The sequence below is a fragment of the Acomys russatus genome, chromosome 25 (assembly GCF_903995435.1).
Source record: "Acomys russatus chromosome 25, mAcoRus1.1, whole genome shotgun sequence".
Taxonomy (NCBI): Eukaryota; Metazoa; Chordata; class Mammalia; order Rodentia; family Muridae; genus Acomys; species Acomys russatus.
This window is the reverse complement of record NC_067161.1, coordinates 49,304,877-49,327,876: the sequence shown is the minus strand read 5'-3', so window position 1 is coordinate 49,327,876 and position 23,000 is coordinate 49,304,877. Positions and strand designations below refer to the sequence as shown.

At 51.9% G+C, this 23,000-nt stretch overlaps 1 protein-coding gene across 1 annotated transcript in view; it reads right to left on the bottom strand.

Moving 5' to 3' along the window:
• Nucleotides 1-10: 10 nt before the first annotated feature.
• Myh10 (myosin heavy chain 10) overlaps nucleotides 11-23,000 on the bottom strand; it is a 119,909-nt gene continuing 96,919 nt past the window's right edge. The window contains 19 exon segments of the mRNA XM_051168480.1: nucleotides 11-173; nucleotides 812-984; nucleotides 1,931-2,039; nucleotides 2,903-3,111; nucleotides 3,186-3,309; nucleotides 3,624-3,712; nucleotides 5,046-5,174; nucleotides 9,890-10,051; nucleotides 12,325-12,537; nucleotides 13,919-14,131; nucleotides 14,524-14,561; nucleotides 14,564-14,771; nucleotides 15,165-15,182; nucleotides 15,184-15,276; nucleotides 15,278-15,319; nucleotides 15,970-16,074; nucleotides 18,116-18,322; nucleotides 19,093-19,237; nucleotides 22,689-22,901. Coding sequence (XP_051024437.1) covers nucleotides 29-173; nucleotides 812-984; nucleotides 1,931-2,039; nucleotides 2,903-3,111; nucleotides 3,186-3,309; nucleotides 3,624-3,712; nucleotides 5,046-5,174; nucleotides 9,890-10,051; nucleotides 12,325-12,537; nucleotides 13,919-14,131; nucleotides 14,524-14,561; nucleotides 14,564-14,771; nucleotides 15,165-15,182; nucleotides 15,184-15,276; nucleotides 15,278-15,319; nucleotides 15,970-16,074; nucleotides 18,116-18,322; nucleotides 19,093-19,237; nucleotides 22,689-22,901 — 2,635 coding nt within the window. The 3' untranslated portion in view covers nucleotides 11-28.

The following is a 23,000-nucleotide window of genomic DNA, read 5'->3' as shown; positions in this document are numbered from 1 at the left end:
TTGTTGTATCACCTCTGATCTCCTGTGTCTACTCTGATTGAGGTGGCTGTGTCTCATTGATGTCACTGGTCTTACTTTCTGTGTCGTCATCCGAAAGCTCCAGGGATGCACCCTCAATGTGTAGCTGGCGCCGGCCAGATCGGCTTGAAGAGAAGCTGATTGGGCCGCCCCGCCTGGGAGAGAAACGCACAAGACCTTGAGGCAAACGGTGCGCACTCTCCACTGCCCGCCCAGCCCGGGGCATCGCTGCCTTGGTGGTGGCTTTTCTACCCCATCACGTCCCCACCACAGTGCCCCTGAGCACAGTAGACATGGTGGGAGTGACGGTGAGGCCCCAGCTCCTAATAGCCTTCCCTGAGAGGGGACAGCAGAGCTCAAGCTGTTTCACTGACTGCCAATTTTGGGCTCTGCTTTGGTATTGTTCAGTCCTTTAAAAACGTCTCAGTGTCCTGGTCACACAAGGAGGACACTGGCAGCCTTTGCTCACTGGTTTTTCTGGCCAGTGTCTGCATACCTTTCACTCTGCCATGCTTTGCTCCTCACTGGCCTGTAGGAGCTGGTTTATCAGGTCCCACTCTCGGGAGCTCTGGCCCCGCTTGACTGGAGGCTGCTTGTCTGGCTGTGGAGCCACACCTGGCCAGACTGCAGATTCATGTTCCACTGGCCTGGTCCACAGTGATGGGCCCGCCCTTCCTGCTTTTCCCCAGTCTACTACATATGTCATACATGTTGATTGCGGGGAGTGCAGAAGAATCAACACGCTTCCACAGAGGAAGCTGGCCGACCTTCTGCGTCCTCACTGAGCACCTACCTGAGCCGGTTCTTGAGAGTGCTGACCTCGCGGCTCAGGCCTTCATTGGCCTCGGTAGCATCATCCAGTTCCCTTTGGAGTTTCCGCCTAGACGCATTGGCACGTGTAGCCTCCTCTTCAGCCTCTTCTAACTGGCGTTTAAGCTGCTTCATCCTGGCGTTGGCCTTCTCCATCTTGGGGAGTTACAGGGACAAAGGCAAACAGTGACTTGAGGTGGTCAGCACGGCTCTGCGTGACAGCATGTGAGCACACATGGACATGGTGTCCAGCTGCTTGAGGCATTTCCTCACCTCACTTAGCAAAACCGGTATTTACAGAGCAGGCTACATAATCAGAACTTAAAACTGCCTTACCCATGAGTTTCTGTTGAAAAAAAAAAAAAAGACCTACTTTTCCATCTCCATGTGACTGATGGGGCTGTGTCCAGATGCTCTCATACGTGTGACACATGGCTGTTCCACACAGTCACCCTGGGAGGATACAGTACTCACTCGCTTCTTAGAAACCTGTCTGTGGCTCCTTTGCTACAAAACTTCCAGGGCTGTCTAGTGCCCATGGTGGCTGCTGCTTGCTGCTCCCGAGAGACTGACCGGGCCAAAGGCAATGGACATTTGTGTGCTGCCTTAGCCCAATGTGCACAGAGAGGACAGCAGGAGGGACGCTCTGTTCTCACACTCACACCCTTACTATCTGTTGTCTTGAGACAGTCTGCGATAGCCCAGGCTGGTCTTGATCCCCTAATCTCTTCTACTGGGATCACAGGCATATGTCACTGTCTGACACTGCTGTGTCTGGTATGAGGGTTTTGTGCGTGTGGGCATATGCCCTGCACATCTTCCTCCACCCAGTTTCTCAATGCTGACTGAAGAGCTATTCTAGGCACAGAAGGGAAACGGGGAGAGCCTTGTTTGCCCGTAAAGCCACTTAGTGGAGGAAGCTGAACGGAACTTGACAATTTAGTCCAGGCCCACACCTCAAAGCCTCCCTTCCCTCATTGTGACTGGCGGGAACATGGGAGGCTGCACGTCAGTCAGAACACCATAATCAAGAGTTTCCGAGTGTTTTGTTTGCTGAAACGTCTCCAGGTGGCGCCCCTCCCTCCATCTGGTTTTCTCCTACCTGCTCTTTATACTGGTCAGCATGCCGTCGCTCATCTTCCACCTGCATGAAGATTTCTTTCAGCTTCTTCTCTGTGCGACGGACGAGTTTGTTGGCAGCTGCTCGTTCCCTGTCAAAATGACCAGTGGTTTTAAGTCTTGAAAATAATTATATTTAAATGGGGAAATATTTTTGAAGTTCTTTTTGCTTGGAAAACGAAGCATATTGGAATGCCTTTTTAGGCCTTCCAGAAGCCTAAAGCAGGACTGCCTTTCATTGTGTCCCTCTGTGGCAACACAGCATTGTCCCTATGCACACAGGGATTGAGTGACCTGACTAGCGCATGTCAGGTACACCTATCATACCAAACCAGACAAAACCACCCAATTTATCAAGTGATTATATCAGACTTAGACTTTACTCAATGCTGGGAGCTGTTACAGCTAAGGAAAACACCAAACCCCACAAAACCAGGCCGATGTGAACTAAATTACCACACTGTTCCCAGACACCCCTACCCAGCAGAGTGGGAAGAGGTGGGACGCAGTGCTGGCACTGCACAGTTTGGAGGATGCAGGGCCTGCATTTATGGATCCCGTGTCCCCCAACAAGGTGGGTCTGTGGGTGGCAGTAGTTCTACGGGGCTAGAAGTGTAGCTGCTGGATACAAAATTTTGGTGAGGTGGAACGGTCAGGGATGGAAACTGTGCTACCTCACATTCTATTTCGCTAGAAAACCAGCACACCTTACAGGGTGTTGCCAATGGGAAGTCCCCCTGCTGTGAGCATGTAAAGATGCTGAAGTTAGGCATCACAGGGCAATATGATGGCTTCTAACAGGGCCAGGAAGAACACCAGCCTCTGAGCACTTCCACCCAGGTCATCACATCCCCTGCCCTGCGCTCCTACAGCTGTGGGCACTTGGGCTGTGGCCTGGAGCCTGGTCAGTCTAGAGCACATGTGCAGGCAGTCGGGACCTGCAACATCATCTTACTTGGCTTCCTGCTCAAGCTGCTCCTCCAGCTGCCCAATCTTGGCTTCCAGGGCCGAGATGGTGGCCTTGAACTTGGACTTGACAGCCCCTTCCAGCTCCTGCAGCTTGGCCTTCAACTCCTTGTTTTGTCGCTCCAGCTGCTGACGTGCGTTGTCACTCTTCTGGGCAGCACTGCGCTCTGCTGCCAACTCCGTGTTGAGCGTGTCCACCTGGAAGAGGAGAGATGTTCAGCCAGCCTGTGCAGGGGGGACACAGCTGCTCCCAGGGCCAGGCCGCTCGGCACCTGGAGAGTGGTCTTGCGGAAGCGGTCGTTGAGCAGCTCTGTGTTGCTCTGCTCCTCCTCCAGCTCCTCCTCCAGCTGTGCGATCCGAGCCTCCAGACGCCGCTTCTCATCCAGCAGGGCAGACCTGGGGACAAGGGATGCGCGTGTGCGTCAGCAGCACAGCGTGAGGATCGTGTGCGCCATCTACCCCTGATCTGTGGATAAACTCTGCCCTTAAAACAGTTCTCTTCCCTGCCCACATCTGTCTTCTCTGAACCACTGTGGTGACTTCCCAGTGACCTTCCTACTGCTAACTCTGCAGCCAGGGTCTTAGATGAGACCCTGTGATTCCCTGGCATAAACTCTCCTGATGTCCCAGAGGCCCATGGCTGTGAGAGGTAGGCCGAGAGCCACCTCTTCCTACACACCCATCCTTCTACCTGTTGCCCAGAGACTCACTTGCCAGAGGCGCTGTTGGCGATCTCGTCAGCCAGCTCGTCTCGCTCCTGCTCTGCGTGTCTGCGGGCTCGCTCAGACGAGGCCAGCTCCTGAACGGTTTAAACTGAGTGAGACTCCGGCCACCGCCATCTTCACTTACACTCCAGTCAGTGACGATAAAGGAGGCTGCCTTAGTGTTGACGTGAGCTATGCTACCAGGCCCTTTAACAGAAGGCCACCAGGAAGTGCGGCGCCGTCACTATCCCACCATCCTTGCACGTTCCTTAACCATGGAGCACAAGCTTAAACTCCAATCCCACAGGAACCCTGGGCACACCCAGCGCAGCCTGTTCTCGGCCTTGGAGCTATCGACCAAGGTAAGCTGAAGTAGTAAGCAACTAAAAATTAAATGCCATACATTTGGGAATTTAAGACACTTTAAAGTTAGTTGCCATTAATAGAAATTAGAAAAATATAGAATTAAGTGACAGAGAAATTACCCTGTATCAGAATTTGTGGGATGGAATAGAATGTCAGAGGGAAGTCTGTCTCCTGTGACTGTTGGACAAGAGACTCAGAGCTCAGAGAGGCACTCGGTGGTACGGTACAGTGTGTGTGTGTGCTTAGCGTGCTCAGTGGTACTGTACAGTGTGTGTGTGCTTAGTGTGTTCAGTGGTACTGTACAGTGTGTGTGTGCTTAGTGTGCTCAGTGGTACTGTACAGTGTGTGCTCTTAGCATGCTCAGGGGAGGTTTCATTCCTTGTTACACATGAGTAACACCTCATAGAAAGAAAAATAACCAAGGGAAATAAACACTAATAAAATATAAATTAGTAAACATAAAAGGACTAAAGTAGTGCTCAGGGTAAAGCCAGGCTCTGCTCCTTTGTCAGCCCCTCCCTGACTGGCGAGGTCTCACCAGCTGCTGTAGCCTGTGCCACCGTTTTCATGCCAGCATTTCGGGTCATTGTCTTTTGAGAAGATTTTGAAAATTAATACACAGATGAATACACTCAAGGGTGCTTTATTACATGGGTACAATTCTATACTACTTGCTACTGGGGATGGAGACCTTAGTAGAGAAGAATGAAAATTACTTGTTTTAAGATGTTCCGCTCTTAAGTAAAATTCAGTAAAACACAAGTCTCTTCTGGTGAAAATGGTACTTCTGTGTGAGACAGCAACCCTAGCTGGGCAGGGCTCACTATCTCAGAGCTTAGGGAGCTCTCCCTTCTCTCAGGGGAGCGAACTCTAGAAGGCTGTGGACAAGTTACTAACCAGCTGCCCTGCCTTTAGCCAGGTAGAGGAACAAATGACAAAGTTCTAGCATTTGTGCTGAACTGAAATCACACTGTGCAGGTGACAAAATATACTTAATCTAGTCTCAGATGACTAAGGACAAGCGTTTGCTGAACACGCGGGCGGGCGGCCACGCAAACCTACCTCCTGCAGCTGAAGGATTTCTGCTTCTAGACTCTTCAGTTTCTTTTCACTCTCTTTGGATTGAGCAAAAATCTCATCTCTAGATGCCCGGGCTTCTTCTAGTTCACGTTGGTAATCCTTCATCTGCGCCTGCGGTCGGAGAGCAAAGTCTTTTTAGGGAGCAGTTTTCATTGTAAACAGGACCAAAGCCGATACCCCTTGTAAACCCCTCAGCAGGAGCAAGTAATGCTGGTAACACGCAGGCGGGGGCCTCTACCACGGCCAAGTGTATGCACAAGTGGTACTTGGTATAATCACCTTTTCATTATAAAATATTCAATGAGCTATGAAAAGAATGAAGCTTTAATCTGTGCGTTCCACCCTGAAAGGTCATCAAGTCGGGATGGATGTCCAGTCTTGAAAGTGGGGAGTCCAGGCCAGGCCACTCGGCAAGACAAGAAAGACATCAGTCGAGAAGGAAGGAGACAACTAGCGGGTTTATGGCATGGTCTTCACTTAGGACATCTTAGAGGCTCTACTAAAAAAGTCATCATAGCTAGTAAATGACCAGACTGATGTTAAAAGGTGGGTGGATATACAGAAGCTGCATTCAAAATCAAGCAGAAAGTTAACTATAGATTGGCACAAACTTAAAAGATACGAAGAACACATGCACTGAAGACCCAAAAATGTCAGAAATTAAAGATGCATATATATAGCAAGAAATTTATGATCAAAGGAATTATATTAATGTGGCAAATTGAGCTATAGTCAATAATTAAAAGTCCAAGATTGCTTTTTTTGCTTAGAGATATATACGCTAATCCCAAATATCCATATAGTATTGCAAGGAATCCAGCTAGAACAGCTAAAACCAATGTTAAAAAAGGATGAACCCTGACCAACTGTACTTCCCAATTTCAAAACGTGGTACAAGCTACAATAACGGACGCTGTGAGGTCGGTATGGAAGGCAGGGATAGAGATAGATAGGGTTGAAAGCCCAGAAACAGAGTTTGCCAAGACAATCCAGTGGGGGACAGCACTCAGCACACGGGTCAGGATGGTTGGGTCTGTCTGCCTGGGAGACAGCACTCAGCACACGGGGTCAGGATGGTTGGGTCTGTCTGCCGGGGGGACAACACTCAGCACACGGGGGCAGGATGGAGCTGTTTCTGCACCTAAAGCCACACAACAAAAATTCAATATGGGCCTGCAACCCCGGCACAGGAAGCAGAGGCAGACGGATCTCTGTGAGTTCGAGGCCAGCCTGCTCTAAAAAGCGAGCCCAGGACAGTCAGGGCTGTTACACAGAGAAACCCTGTCTCTAAAACCAAAACCAAAAAAACCAAACCAACAAAAAACCCAAAATGGGTCAAAAGCTGCTGAGTTGGAAGCGTGAGATTCTTGGACACCTAGGATAAGCCTTCACCCTCAGGTCAGCTGGAAACAGGTGTCCAGTCAACCCGGCCCACACTCTAACGCTGGCAGGCAGAACTGAGGCCATCTTCCTCTGACTCACAGTGTGCCGTGGCAGTGCCTCCTCCCCGTTAAGCTCACACAAGAACCACCACCACCACCCCACAGCATAAATCCTTCAAAAATTACAGCCAGAGGATACACAAAACTTCAATGTCACTAAGGACAGTGCAACTGAGAAGATTCACGGGCAGGGTCAGGTGACACTTTTTCTATAAAAGATAATGTACAGAAAGGACATAGGATGTTCAGTGCATTAGTTTACCAGCTGGCTGCCAACTTGACACAAGCAGCAGTCATAGAGAGGAGCTTCAGTTGAGGAAATGCCTCCCTGAGACCCAGCTGTAGGGCATTTTCTCAGTGGTTAAGGGGGTCGGGCCCAGCCTTCTGTGGGTGGTGCCATCCCAGGGCTGGTGGCCCTGGGCTCTATAAGGAGGGACAGCAGGCTGAACAAGGCAGTAAGCATCTCTATTCTGTGGCCTCTGCATCAGCTCCTGCCTCCAGGTTCCTCCTGCCCTGACTTTCTTCAATGACATGAAGTGGAGGCCAAGTAAATCCTTTTCCTCCTCAGCTTGCTTTTTGGTCATGGTGTTTCTTTGAAGCAACAGAAATCCTAATTAATCAATTAAAAAAAAAAAAAAGCTAATCAATCAAACCAAAAGCCAACTGTTGTTAAAGTGGCTGCCACACAAACATTTAGATTCAAGTTTAGATCCCCAGCGGCCACAAAAGCTCTGTACCCAGGAACAAGTGCACAAACCTGAACCACACAGACCCACAAGTAAGCACCAGCTCACACCCACTGAATTAACAAATAACGGAGCTCAGCAATGTTTGGAAAAGAGAGAGGGCCCACACCTCAGTCCCAGCAGTCAGGAGACAGGCAGCTGGATCTCTGAGTTAAAGGCTAGACAGGACTGCACAGTGAGACCCAGACTCTAAAATAAAAGTTAAATATAGATACTGTGTTGTCTGGCACTCAGGTGGAGGGGGGGGAAAAAAAGTTGAGAAACCAGCCAGCCAAATGTGCGAGCGCGGCTGGTAGTCTGAATGGGAGCCACCCCACAGGTGCCTGTGTTGTAAGCACTCAGTCTCTAGCTGGTGAACGGTTTGGCATGGGCTACGAGGTTTGTCCTTTGAGGCCTTTCAAAAGCCCATGCCATCCCCAGCTAGCTCGCGCTCAGCTGCCGGCGCTGTAGTGCCATGCCTGCCTGCTGCGTCATGCGCCTCGTGGACCTGTGAGCCTGGCATTGAATGCATTGGTTTATAAACTGTCTTGATCATGGTGTCTTAGTTACTTTTCTATTGTGCTAAGACTGTTCATATTAGTTAAACTCATGGCAGCCAAAGCTGCCCGCTGCGTATTAGCTTTAACTGACAGTGTGCTGTGTCTGTATCGTCTGTGCACCTCTACAGGGGACTTACTCAGTGTGAAGGCAGAGTGCTCATGTATGCCACAACACAGATAAGCCTTGAGACGCATTGCGTGAAAGCAGCCACCAAAGGCCATGCAGGATAGGATTTAGTTTCTCTGAAATGGCTGACCAAGGCACATCCAGAGACACAAGGTCAGGGGAGCAGTTTGCCGGAGACAGGGCGTGACAGCAGACAGGTGGCTTCCTCCAGGGCGGAGTGTAGTTAGAACTGGGGTTCCACAACTCAAGAGAAACGAGCATCTCAAACTAAAGGAAAGGGGACAAATGGGCATTCTGTGGTATGTAAATAAATGTATCTTGAAAAATAGCTGTTGGGGCTGGAGAGATGGCTCAGTGGTTAAGAGCACCGTCTGCTCTTCCAAAGGTCCTGAGTTCAATTCCCAGCAACCACATGGTGGCTCACAACCATCTATAATGTAACCTGATGCCCTCTTCTGGCGTGCGGGTGTACAAGCAGACAACACTGTATACATAATAATAAATAAATCTTAAAAAAAAAAAAAAAAAAAAGAAAGAAAGAAAGAAAGAAAGAAAGAAAGAAAAATAGCTGTTAACAAATAAGTTCAGGGGGCTGGAGAGATGGCCCAGAGGTTAAGAGCACTCACTGGCTGCTCATCCAAAGGCCCTGAGTTCAATTCCCAGCACCCACATGGTGGCTCACAGCCACTGACGGAATCTGATGCCCTCTTCTGTCTGATGATCTCTTCTGTCATGCAGGCATGCATGCAATAGAGTGCTTATATACATAAATAAATAAATATTTAAAAAAAAAACCAAAATTCAGTATTTCATTTTTTTGCAATGAACAGTATATTTATAATTATTAAGTCAAAATAAAAGCATTTGTAGTCATCTTTAAATTTTAAGTGTATGGCATGCCAGTCATCTCCCAACTTTAATCCGACATAAACCTGTTGGCCACAGATACTTTTCCACCAAGGCTTTGTCTGTGGTCTGTCTGCATGTGTGTAGTTGTAAGCAGCAGCCCCCTCTGCCTCTCCTTTGCCAGGTGGTTCATCCTGATGACATTCCACACACACAGCTGCCAGTCAGTGGCTAGTGGGTCACACAGCTCTGCCAGTCAGTGGCTAGTGGGTCACACAGCTCTGCCAGTCAGTGGCTAGTGGGTCACACAGCTCTGTCAGTCAGTGGCTAGTGGGTCACACAGCTCTGTCAGTGGCTAGTGGGTCACACAGCTCTGTCAGTCAGTGGCTAGTGGGTCACACAGCTCTGTCAGTCAGTGGCTAGTGGGTCACACAGCTCTGTCAGTCAGTGGCTAGTGGGTCACACAGCTCTGTCAGTCAGTGGCTAGTGGGTCACACAGCTCTGTCAGTCAGTGGCTAGTGGGTCACACAGCTCTGTCAGTCAGTGGCTATTGGGTCACTCGCGCGTATAAAGGCTTTGTCCAAAGACAGTTGCTGAATGGATGTTCAAGATGTGGAATTACAGAGTTAAAGAAAGATTTTCCCTCTGAAGCTCTGGCCACTGTTCACACCTCTCCTAGCAGTGCCCATACCCAGCTATAAGAGAGGGGCCACCCCACACTGGCTCGTGTCCCGAATAAATCTCCTTTCGTCATCATGGCCATAATGCTGTGTATTGTCTGGGTAGCAAAAGTGATGCCTGGAGCTGTGTGAAGATTACATCCCAGCAGTGGAGGAGCAAAGCCACATCCCTTCCTTTTGGGGACATGGCTGGGCGGGTAAGTATTACTTGAGGGTACTTAGGCACACAGGACCAAACTCCAGTAAGGATGCTCCTCTTGGCTACTGCCCCTAGTTCTGTCTCAAAAGCAAATCCAACGACCAGGGGGCCAGCTGCTCTGGTCCTCAGCATGACGGCAGCCCAGCGACAAGGTGACAGTTCGCTGCTGCACTGCCCTCTGAGCTTCAGGTTCATCAGGTTCCATTAAGGCCACGTGACCCTGCCCCACCAAGCCTGCCCCACCTACCTGCAGTTTGCGAAGCTGCTTGACCACTTCGTCCCGAGCTTTGTTTGCAGCCTCCATCTGCGCCTCCAGATCCTTCAGGTCTATGTCCATCTTCTTCTTTGAGGCCACAGCAAGCGCCCGCTGTTTGCGCTCATCTTCCAGCTCTGCCTCGAGCTCCCGTACCTGAAGGACAGCGCTGGGTTACGTTATACTGGGCGCTAGTTATTTTGGCTAGGGGAGCTTGCCACTTTGCAGAGGTCCCTTACGTGTTCCAGAAAAAAATCAAGGGCTGAGTTTAGTTCAGATCTTGGAAACCACCACATGGTAAAGGCCATGGCTTCTGGTGCCTCTAGGAACCCACGATGGAAGGCCTTAGGCTAGTTTAGGGGACCCAAGGTCAGAAAGATAAGAGGCACAAGATAATGATTTAAAAAATAGGATAGACGCACAGAGGTACAGCAGGGCCAGTGGCCAGAGAAACAGGCCACAGACCATGTCCAGGAGCGGGGGGGGAGCCAGGCCTGACTCATACGCTTGGCAGACCTGGGATTCAGGCTCCAGAGGAGGGTTCACTCAGGTTCTGGGCTCTGGACCCAGGCAGAGAGCCCTTTGATACACCAGCAATGAGGGAGGCTTGCAGCTGTGCAGCTAAGAGGGCCAAGTGAGCCGCAGTAGAGAGAGAACACCATCGGAGGAGGGTTAGAGCCACACCACGTCCCCAGTCTGGCTCTCAAAACTAACTGTATTCACAGGAATGGGACAGTACTAGTTACCTGTACCTGGTGTGAGGAAGAGAAAGAAACTGTGCTTTATCATTTCAAACCAGTCCTAGTGCCCACATCACACCAGCGAACTGGGTATGTGCAGCGTGGGAGCGGGGTCGGCTAATGAGGCCCTGGAGCTGTGCTGTGAGCTTCCTGTCTGCCCTGCTGCCCCATTCACCCAGAAGTCTGCGGGGGCCAGTGTCCTAGGTCGCCTGGCAGTGGGGGCTCTGACAGAGCACTTGTAACAGAGCAGTACTGTGGTGAGAAGGGAGGTGCTCTCTGTGTGACACTAAGGAACCTGGGGTGAAGGAACAGGGTCTCCTCCCAGGGGAGACCAAGGCTTCTCTTGCAGCTGCTCCTGCAGAAGACCAGGTGGGGGAGGGGCGGGACAGCTGCTTCCACAGGTGAGAGGGTCTCACCATGTGACTGCAGATCTGGGTCTGTGTGCCCGGGGTAAGGCGACGCCTTGGATATGGTTTCAGATTATGTCCGCCAGAAGTCCCGTGTGTTGGCTGGACGTGGGGACTCACTTCCAGAGAGCAGGATGAAGGGGTGAGCTGTGAAGGCACAGCTCTCCCTGGGCCTCTCACCTTGGGCGGGAGCCTCCACAGGAATGCAAGCAGCCTTCAGTCAGGCTGCTAGTGAGGTTGAGGATCCTCAGGGTAAACACATGGGCTTAGCTCCGCCAGCGCAGAGCCATGCCACCCATAGAAATGGACACCCAAGATGTGGCTCGAACTCACCAAGTTCGGTGTAACCTTACTTAGCAATAAAGAATGAATCAAGCTAATGTTAATGAAACAATAGTAAAAAATCCATGTAAGTCAGGCTTGCTCCAGTGAGCTCCCAGGGACACTCAAACTAGCTAAAATTAATCTTCAGGGTAGACTGTTCAAATATGTATGTATGTATGTATGTATGTATGTATGTATGTATGTATGTATATATTTCAATCATAAGAGTCTAAAATTTATTTATTATGTATTTGTGAGTGCTTCTCTGCATGTATACCTGCCCGCCAGAAGAGGCATCATCAAATCCTGTCACAGATGGTTGTGAGCCACCATGTGGGTGCTGGGAACTGAACTCAGGACCTTTGGAAAGAGCAGCCAATGCTCTGAACCACTGAGCCACATCTCTAGCCCGATCACAAGTCTTATAAAAAAATTAAGTATCAGCCAGGCATGAGTGGTGCATACCTTTAATCCCAGCCCAGCCTCTGGATATAAACCGTTGAGAGTTTGAGGACACAGAGAAACCCTGTCTCCAAAAACCAAAAACCACCCCTCCCCCAATGTAAAATGTCCAGCCTTGTTCTTTCCCTCGTAAAGACCCCTTTAAGGGTTGGGATGTAGCTCAGTGGTAGAGTGCTTACCCAGTATGTGCAGAGTCCTGGGTTTGATCCCAGCCTTCAAAAAAGGTGTGTGTGTGTGTGTGTGTGCGTATGCATGCATGCATGTGTGTGTGTGCGTGTGCACGTGTGATAAGGCCATGGTACCTGAACTGTGGGAGTCTGCAGTGTCGTCCTATCTGCTGGGCAGTTTCTTCTCTATTCCTGTACCCCAAGTACTCTGATGGCTTCCCCTTGACAGACAGCTTTGCCTCAACGCTTTCTCCAGCTAATGCTTCCTAGGGTGAGCTGCAGAGCTGACTGCCAGGCCGGCTCTGAAGGCCCGGCCTCCCTCAGCCCACCTGTTTAAGCAGCAGCCGCTTCTTTTCCTCGTTCTGCTCGTCCCTGGTCTGCAGGTCCCTCTCAAACTGGGCCTTCATGGCCTGCATGTTGACCTCCAGGCGGAGCTTGGCGTCCTCCGTGGCCTGCAGCTCGTCCTCCAGCTCCTCCAGCTGCGTCCTCATTTCCTCCGCCTGCTGCTCCAAGGCCCGCTTGGATTTCTCGAGCTCGTGGACCTACGGCGCAGGACGCATCAGACCTGGTGAGCAGAGGCTCAGAGACGCAATTTAAAACCGAGTTCTGACTCCCCTGTTCACACTTGTTTTAACCTCCCCCGTGAGTCACAGAGCTCTGAAGCTAACACGGGTCAGATCCCCGTGTGCCGGGGCTGCCTCACAAGAGATCACTCGCACTGGGAAGGCTCTGAGCGGACTTGTGATGGAGGAGCAGTGCCCTCCACAGACGTGAGCCTTCTGAGCCCCTCCACCTCCTTCCAGGTGACCTGTGATCTCTTAGCAGACCTGTGCACTGTCACACATTGCCTTTGGGGTTCATGATCACGTTAGCATTTGCAGGGGTGAGCTTAGGAAGGTCCCTTTCCTTAGTACTGTGTGGTAACTCAGTAGTCAAAAAAGCCACATGAATGTGAGTGTTGGTCACTGTAGAACCACTGTAGACTTTTCACCTTTACACGATTCTGTCTACCCAGGCCAGCCACCTCTTGGCTGAGGACTCGGTAGGCAGAGGCGCAGTAGGATGAGGGCTGTCTTCTGTCACCTATGGTCAGAGGACCCCCACCCCATGCAGATGTCACCTGTCCTTCATGGTAGGCTCCACACTTTGCAAAGCCAACAAAACAGTGCTAGGCTACACAGTGTACGTGATGACAGGAGAAGCAGACATGGTGGTGCAGAGGCAGGCAGATCTCTGCAAGTCCAAGGCCAGCCTGGTCTACAAAGCAAGTTCCAGGACAGCCAGTGCTACATAGAGAAATCCTGTCTCAAAAACAAAAACAACAAAACAAAAGGCTCCAAAATAAAACGAATGGAATAGGGAGAAGAGCCAGGCTGGAACTGCACCTCTGACTGCAGGCCCAGCAGGTGAAGATCCACTCTGTGATTGTTAGACACCGAGGGAAGGAACACATGTGAAAGCGCACAGAAATGTCTAAACTGTAAGTCCTGACAGCCACAGGCACCCTGAGGGCCAGCACTGAGGCCTCACTGGGAAGGCACGCTGGAATATTTGGGTTTGAAACTATTGGCAATGCAGATGTGAAATCCCTCTGTTGAGAGGCACCTCTGCCAGGGTGAACCGGGTAGGAGGGCCAGGGCAGGATGAACATATGGCCACCTGCTACAGTGGGGGCTGAGCAGATGGCCTGGGTTCAATCTGCCGCTCACAACTACCTGCCATTCTGGCTCCAAGGGATCCCGGGCCCTGTCGTGCCCTCAAGTGCGTCAGACATGCACATAGCACACAGACACACACATACAATTCCACACGTGTGTCCAGAAGACTGGCTCCTATCTGCCTGCAGGACCAGGCTGTAGTCGCCTTCGCCACAGGCCTGTGTCCCCAGACCCTTCGTGTTCCTCGCAGCCGCAGATGACTTACATTCTTGCCCACGTCGTCTTTAGAGCTCATCAGGTCCTCCATGTCGGCTCGGAGCTGTTTGTTCTGTCTCTCGAACTCCTCCTTGGCCTCCAAGGCTTCCTCAAGGGCCCGCGCCAGGGACAGCGCTTTGGTTTCTTTCTCTCTGGCCTCGGCTTCGGCTCGGTCCCGCTCTTCAGCATAGCGAGCTGAGATGTTCTTCTCTTCTGCCAACAGCTGTGTGGGAGCAGAGCACAGTGAACACGCCAACCCACCCGAGACCACCACAGGCTGACCACCCCACACTCTCAAAGCGCTGAGTGCCAACAATGCCACAGTGGGGAGTTCCACAGCTGCCCTCATGGGATAGGTCACCCACAGGCTGTGAGGACAGGCTTATGAGTCATGAATGAATTTTAGGTTGCACCAGGGGCCTGCCCACAGCACCACATAGAAACACATGTCCCCAGATGAGACACTGCCAAGCCCTAGGTGCACGGCGGTGTTCACCTGCGCAGGACCCATGCACTCCCACATGCCCTTCCTGTGCTTTCTGAGCACTGTACAAATGTGTGTCTCTTTTCCTCGTCAGGAGTGGGATCAGGGCCTGGGACATGGCGCACCCGCACCTGGTCAAACTTATTCTGTTTCTTCTCCAGGCTGGAGCGATCTGGCGCTGGTGGTCCAGGTCCACCGTCAGGTCGTCCAGTTCCTGCTGCAGCCGGTTCTTGGTCTTCTCCAGCTTGTCAGACGCCAGGGTCTTCTCCTCCAGCCGCTGACTCAGCGCCTCCACGTCCTTAAGCAGTTTCTTCTTGGCTTCCTCCAAACCCTCAATTGTCCCCAGGTCATCATCGACTTTTCTTCTGGTGTCGGCCAACTAGGTTTTGGGTAAGGGAAGGGAAGGCCGTGAGAGCTCACCTGAGCTTTGCATTTCAAGAATAAAACCTCGTTTTCAATACTATAAACTAGCACGGTATGACTTTTAAGACAAATAGTCCTGGAGCAGGACCCTCAGCTTTGCTCTAAGATGCAGTGAACTGAGCCCCACAGAAACCACAGTTCTGTCTCTCAAGGTCGTGATGTATGGAGAGGACACCAGTGTTCTGCTAGGTCCAGGTTCAAACCCCACCCCCCAAAACCAAAATCATATAACGAACTTAATTTAGTGCAACCTAATTAACTGCCCCAAATGCAGTGAGGCAGCCGCACGCGGCCAGCCACTGTTGCGGCACACATCTAGGGCAGTGCTGCTCCCGAAGAGGACAAGCACCTGGGCCTGCAGGGCCAGGCAGCTGCTTTTCCAGGTTCCTCCTGGCCGCCTCCTCCTCCTCCTGCTGCTCCTGCAGGCTGCTCTTCTCCTCCTCCAGCTGCCGCACCCGACCCGCTCAGGTTCAGCTTCTGCCGCGTCTCCTCCTGCAGGAGCTCCTGTGTGAGAGCGAGCGCGCTGACTGCAGCACCAGACACTGGGGCTCCGTCCCCGCCAGAAAAACAAAGACCCAAACCAAGATAGTCTCTCGACAATTATGCCATAAAGAGAAAGCACCCTGATGGACAAGGAATACCTCGCGACAGATATAATAACCACTCAGTCTCCCTCAGGCCCCGTGCTGCCGTCCCTGCTGCGGTCCCCCTCCTCTGTGTCTCAGGCCCAGCCCTGGGCAGGCATTTCTCTTTAGGATCAATCTCAGCCACCCCTTTGATAATTTTTCTTTTCTATTTTTAGCTTAATTTACTTCCTCAAAAATGTAACCACAAATCTCTTTGTAGCTTTTAGATGGGAGTGGCTTTCAAGGTGTTCCAGGGCTTTTGCCTCCTTTACTCTCACTGGCCAGCTGTGCCCTCATCAGTGTCTGCGCCGGATGCTCAACTTGCCCCAAGTAGCTGAATGACTCTGCTGTCTATCTGGGACTTTTACCCCCATATTTCGAGCCCCTCACCCCACATGCAGAAACAGCGTTTGTCTCATTGGCTGGTCCATCACAGAAATGCATTTAGCAATGCTCTGGTCACATATGTAACACTCTGACACAACTTCAAAACATCTGCTACATCCCCCCCCCACCGCCCCGCCGTACCTGTGTGTCCTGTAGTTGAGACTCGAGACCAGCTGCATCCTTAGCAAACTTGATACCTTTCTTCTCGGCTTCCTCCAGGAGGGTTGAGACATTATCTAGCTCGTTCTGCAAAGAGGTGAGGATGAGATTCAGCTCCACATGAGAAAAAGCTAACACCACAGCTCAACACAGAGCAGTGCGGGAGTGCGCACGTGTGGGGTGTATGTGTGTGCGCACACGTGGTGCTTACCACTTATAGTCATGTTAAAACCTGCTCCATGGCCACCTCACTAGGGTCTCCAGCTGAAAGGGCAGACGGCGCTTGGCTGCTACGATCTTGTCTGTGTTTTACTTTTACCACAGACAGACAAAATGAAACCCCATCTGTTAGAAGATGTGAAGGGCCAGGCTGGGCTGCAGGTGTTCTCTTTCATGTTACCCTACATTAGGCGTGCACGGTGGGGACACCCAGAATTTATCTCCTTACAGAACTTGATATTTCATTAAGGAACTCGGAAGGAAATGTGCAGACTAGTAATCAGCCAGAACATCTTCCAGCTGTAAAAACAGGTACCTATTCTATATGTGCATAAAGTTGCTGATGGTCAGATTTTAGGGATAATGTGATATTTCCACCCTTTTCCTCCACAATGAAAGATGTTTCCAAAAGGGGTAGAGAGATGGCTCAGAGGGTAAGAGAACTGGCTGCACTTCTGGAAGATCTGGGTGTAGTACCCAGCACCACACGGTGGCTCACAAAGGTCCTAGAGGATCTGCCGTCCTCTTCCGGTCCTGGTGGGCATCAGGCACACAAGGGGTACACAGACAGACATGTGGACAAAAACTCATAAAAGCCCAGCGCTTGGGAGGCAGAGGCAGGAGGATCTCTGAGTTTGAGGCCACCCTGGTCTACAGAGCAAGTTCTAGGACAGCCAAGGCTACACAGAGAAACCCTGTTTTAACCCCGCCCCACCCCCACTCAAAACAAAACAGGAAATTTTTCTTGAGAGAGAGAGAGAGAGAGAGAGAGAGAGAGAGAGAGAGAGAGAGAGAGAGAGAGAGAGAGAGAGAGAGCCTAAAAGACCTTTTTATTTATTTATTTTTGGGTGTTGTAGCCAAAGACAGACAGGAGAGGGACTCGGAAGAGACAACAAGTGCCTGTGTCCCTTTGTCTTCTGTGGGAGACCCATTTGTGTACCTAACAGGACGACCACGCTTCTGTTCCCACTCTCCTGGCAACATCCCTCAGAGGACTTACCTTGCCCTGCTCTTGGGGTACAAGGTCTCTGGTGTCAAGGGGGACCGCCTGCCTTCTGAGCTCTGAGAGGGGCCAGTGAGCAGGCCCCTCAGCTCGCTTCTGTGACCTGCAGCTTCCCTGCCTAACACACGGAGCTGGTGTGACGGCCACAGGAGTCTGTTTCCTAGGGAGCCACTGATGTCACCTTGCCCTCCGAGCCAAGCACAGCGCTCATGATGCCGTGAGGCACAGGCGAGGATTCAGCACACAGCAGGCCATTCTCCTTAAAAGGCTTCTGACAGCTCTGGCTAAGATGCAGAAAGCTGGACTTCAGGTGGGGCCCTACAATTCCATAAAAGGTAAGTACGGTATGCTGTGCCTGGACCATCTGCTGTCCTTCTAGGTGACAACCAGATTCCATGCTTTGTTCAACGCAGGAGCAGCACAAATGCCTTTCCCCAAACTGACGCCCCTCTGATAAGTCGCTTTCCTGGCTGCACTAGCGTCCATTATTAGATGCCCAAGGCGTCTCTGATCTGGTGCTTTGCACAGATTTCTACAGACAGCAGCTGTAAACCTGAGCCTGTGTGTGGCTTTATGTCTCTAGCATAAATGAGAAAAGACACTAGTTTTGGGGGTCGCAAGGGCATTCAGTTTTATGGTTTACACTATATGATAACCAAACTAGGAAAAAACCTGTACCAACTTACACTTTAAACATCTGTGTGTACAGCCAGCCTCTCTTGTGTACTGGAATTGCGGAGAAGGTGCAGCTGTGCTTGAAAGCACTCAACTCCAGCCACGGTTTACGGCAGCTCGGCCACGTCTACGCTCGCACACCTTACTCTTTAAAGGATCATTTATCTTCATCAAACACACTCCAGAGTTGCCACCTTTGACTGTGGTGACACCTGCCAGGGCCCAGCTTACCTGCAGCTTGTTTGCTTTCTCAGCCAGCTCTACCCTGAGCCTGTCACCCTCCGACACCTTGGCGTGGAGCTCCTGGACCTGCGCGTCCAGCTTCTTCCTCTTGTGCTCAGACTCAGCCTTGACCTGCTGCAGCGCCTTCACCTCACACGCCAGCTCCCTGTTGTCCGTCTCCAGGCCCTGCTTGTTCTTTTCCAGATTGGCTTTGAACTAGGAGCGGGAGGGAGGAAGAATTCTTCAGTGGTTGCCTTACAACACGCCATAAAAAGCGCCACTTTTGTCTGCAGAATTCTGGGGGCACAGAATGGGCCTACAAGCACCATGTGCTGGAGGAATGCACGAAGCACCCGCTGCCCTGAGTGTGCCGGGGTTCTGGGTGGGAACACGTCGTGCGCTGGTGGAGTACCAGCCATGGGCTGTGGGGAGCTTGTCCTACTCTGCAGCTCTTGTTGTCCATATAGGGCAGACGGAATAAACTATGTGCACTCAGTAGCAAGTTGTTAAGAACATTTTTCCAAACTTACTAACCTGAGTTTGGAGCAGGGCTGGGTCTCTCTGAGCCACTGGCTGAGGTTGGAGACAAGGCTACCCAGGGCTCTGTGGCCACAGAACTTGGCTATCCACTGAGTAGCTGGGTGGCAATGATAGGTTACCTACTGTCCTGGAGCTGAGACTGACCCTCACTCACACTAACTCCATCACCCTGTGCAGTGAAGGGTGGCCTGCAGCTAAGTAGAAAGAAAGGAGGGAACAGAGGCAGGTGACAGGAAGGCGGCCTCTCCAGGAGGCCAGTGGGACGCTGGAGAAGGTGCACTGTAAGGAATGGAAACAGCGCCGGTGTGGGAGGGCAGGAGAGGCTAACACTGCTCCTGCGGCCACTGGCCTTAGCTGGAGAGGCCCAGCCGTACTCTACAAAGGCTGGGCGCTAGCCAGTGCACCTACAGGGACCCGGTGAGTAAGCCTGGGGTGGGGGTCCTCACCCGTTTAGCCTGTTCCAGCTGCTCGGACAGCTCCTCCAGTGCCGTGGCGTGCCTCTGCCTCATGTCCTGGACCTGAGCTTCGTGGCTCTTAGTCTCGTCCTCAAGAGCCTTCTTCAGCTCGGCCACTTCCTGCTCACGTTTTGTGCTGGAGACACATTTTTAAAGTCTGAAGATCAGAGTTGGCTGACCGATTAAACTGAAACACGTTTTACGGACTGTGTGCTTAGTGTAAACCTTACGGCGAGTTCTTTGACAAACACCAGGCATGCTATTTCCAGTAAGCAGGCACATTCGTTACTGTGACATCAGAAATCCTTCTAGAAACAGTGCAATGAGCCCTCCACGCTGACTTGCAACGAGAGTCACTGTGCAGTCCGGCCCACTTACAGGTCAGGAACTGCTTGACACGTGCTGTCACACTGCCTCAGTCCAGCCACCTTCCTGACACAAGTCCCAGGAGGCTTGTAACAGCCTAGTTACAAAGGTGCCACACCATAAGCAAGCCTTCCCGTCCTCCTTGTGAAGCAGCTACAGGGAGCGAATGGGTTCCTCAGCCCCTTCCGGAGGCAGCTTGGGAGACAGAAGGTAAGGCAGGCTGAAGGGTGGCATCTCTCCAGAAAAGGTCTCAGCGTCTGTGTCTGGTACACGGGCACAGCAGATAAAAGACCACAGGATCGAATGCTCTGAGTGAAGTAGAGGGCCTGCCTGGCTGCACCGAAGGCAAGGACATCACTGGTATCCAACATCCCTGTGTGGCTTTCTAGTAGTTTCTAACTGTCTATGACGTATGACGGCCACATGAATTACCCGGCTATTTCACTAACCAGAGGTGAGCTCAGCTCCCACACACGATAAATCTGTCAACCTGAGTGTCATGTTCAAGAGGACAGCCTGACAGAAACTGAAACCAGGGCTTGCAATACAGCTCCATGGTAGAGCTCTTGCCTGTGGGAGGCCCTCCTACTACCCACCTCCCTGCCCACTGAAACCAGTAAGGAGAACTCACTCCTGCTAAGAGCTACAGTAGTGGGTTGGGTTGTCACAAGCCCCACGGCCCCCCCGAAGGATATCTCTGGAAGACTTGCTGTTTGCCTCAGATGTTAGGAGGTCCTCTTAGGTCCAACACAACTCAAACCCCAGGTCAATGCAGATGACAAAAAGTTACTGTGATCGAGCCACTGCTGATCGCACAGGGTCGCAGAACAGACTCAGCGGAACTGTGACCCTGAGTCAGAGTGTCACAGAGTATTTAAGCCTGCAGAGATGTGTGCGCCAAGTTGCTGTCACATTTCCCACCTCAGGACTTATCGATAAGGTTTCCTGTCTATGCCACTGATACAGAATGGAGGTTTTACAATAGGCCACATATTTTGGGGGAACAAAGGATGTTCTGGAACAGAATAACAGAAGCTGCCCAGCTTTTGGGGAGTCACCAGCTCCCTTAAGGCCTGGGAACCAGACCTTAGTTTCACTCTATGATCAAAATAGAGTCTGAAAACAAAATGGCAGTACTTAAGACAAGTTTCCTGTTTGTTCCCAACACAGATGCATAACCTATGCCAACGACATGCTTTCCTCCCTGTGGTGGAACAGCTAACACAGAGGGCAGAGGTCACTGCCAAGAAAGGGCTGCCGCTGCCAGCTCTGCAGTTAGCTGTAGTCTAGACAGAAGAGTCACGGAAGCCCAGTTCAGTCATGGGTCCTGCTGGCTCAGACACCTGGTCTGGCCTGTCCCCGGCCAGCGCTCATCAAGATGACTTCGACACAGGTGCGGCCAGGCTCCGGGTTGTACATGCCCAGTGAAGGCCCTGCTGCCAGCTCCTCACCTTCTCAAGTTTGTGCCTGGTCTCTACCTGAATCCCAAAGTCACACAACCCTTCAGCTCTCAGCTCTCCCCAGACTTGGCAACCTCTTTCCCTGCAGACTTTCAGCACAGAAGAGAGCCTCATGCCCACAGTCAAGGAAAACCAGTGATGAAGGAGAGGTAGGCGAGCTCTCAAACAGGCCTTGGAAGGTTTCAGGAGAGCCAAAGCCATGCCTCTCCCTAGCCCAGGCTCCAAACTTGAGGCAACCCTCTTGCCTCAGTCATGCAGGTGTGAGCCACCATGAGCAAGAGTTGAATGGCAGAATGATCAGAGTTGTGGCCAGAAATCTGCCTTGGTGGTTAAGTGTGGTTTCTGCTTTTGCAGGGTTCCCAGCACCGCCACCAGGTGCTCACAGCTGCCTGTAAGTCCAGATCCAGGGAGAACCATGCCCTCCTCCCGGTTCTGGTAACCCAGCTTCCGAGGGTCTGAGTGTTTAGTTCTTTAGGCACCTGCACACATGGGCACATACCTTAACCCCCCTCCCATTAAAACAAAAAGACCTTGCGAGCAGAGACTTTGGAAAATTTAGATTTTTATAAAGCAGAACCTTTGAGAAGCCGCTGGAACTTAAAATGCTAATGCACATTCCTGGAGCAAATCCTGGCAGTGTGCTGTGCTGTGCTGTCCGCCCGAGCCTGGCAGTGTGCTGTGCTGTGCTGTGCTGTCCGCTGAGCCTTGTGAGTACTTCGGAAACCCTGGTCTGACCTCACCACCTGCTACCTAGACACAGTCATTCTCCCCGGGGCCTGCTTCCTGGCTCATGACCAGACCCAGATGGCACATCCTGACTGACACTGGCGTTCACACACTAATCCTTCCTCCTGGGCCTGCTTGTAGCCATGCCCACCTCTCCTGGTTCCTCTGCCGTCTGTCTTTACCTGACATTGCAGCCTCCCACTGGGGCAATGGTGACTCTGCCATTGCTAACACACCCAAGCTGCTGACAGGTGCACACGCAGTCTTGCACAAGCAGCTCAATCACTAGCTGGGAAAGCAGGCTCCCGCCTGGCTGGCTGCACAGGTGCATGGAGCGAGCAGCGAGGGGGAGGCAAGGACAGCTGGGTGGAACATGCCCCAGTGGCTTCACAGATGACATCTACATTACTAGTGGCCCTGCCCAGTCTTTGCGTTGTGACATTCTATGGACTGATAGCTATAGGTTCCTGCCTACGAACCTTCCCAGGCTCTGTCTACTATGCCTGAGCATGGAGCCCCTGCTTGGCCGGGGAGACACTGTAGTGCATACAGTGACCTGAAGCCTGTGCTCGCTCCGTTTTCTTTTTACAGTGTTGGGAATGGAACCTGTAGCCTTTTCATGCTCAGCAAACACTGCCTCAGAGTCGCTGCTCCATCTGTTTGTAGCGCCCCCCACCCCCAAACTGCCTGCAGGTGCCGACCACTCCATCACTGCTGTGTTCATCCTGCCTCTCCCTTTGGTCCAGTCTCTTGGCCTCTATAAACTTCTCTGCAACCTGAGCATAGCTGCCCTCCCACACCCCACACCTCATTCTGCGGCCCCACCCACACCCCCACACCTCATTCTGCGGCCCCGCCCACACCCCACACCTCATTCTGCGGCCCCGCCCACACCCCACACCCCTGCCTCGCTCTGTGGTGTGGGCGGTCACTAAGCACAGCTACTTCACCACCCGTTTCCCTGTCATCCTTGTGTGAGGAGGCAGAGGTGGAAAGGACTGGCAAACCCAGCATAGCAGAGCCGCACTCACTCACCGTAGTTCCTGCTGCGCTGCGGTGGTGTCCAGAGTGTCCTCCAGCTCCGTCTTCAGAGCTTCCAGCTCCTCGCTCAAGTCCCGTTTCTGCTTCTCAGCCTTGTTCCGCGAAGCCTTTTCAGACTCAAAGTCTTCCTGGAGCTCGGCGATTTGGGCCTGCAGCTCCCGCGCAACTTTCAGCGCGTTATTCTTATGCAGCGTCTCATCATCTCCTCTGTCAAAAGACGCAGGCACAAAGACACTCAGGATGGCTGTGGAGGGGCTGTGTCTCCTCCCCAACAACACCCTTCCCTGGGGCCTGCTAGCTAGAGGC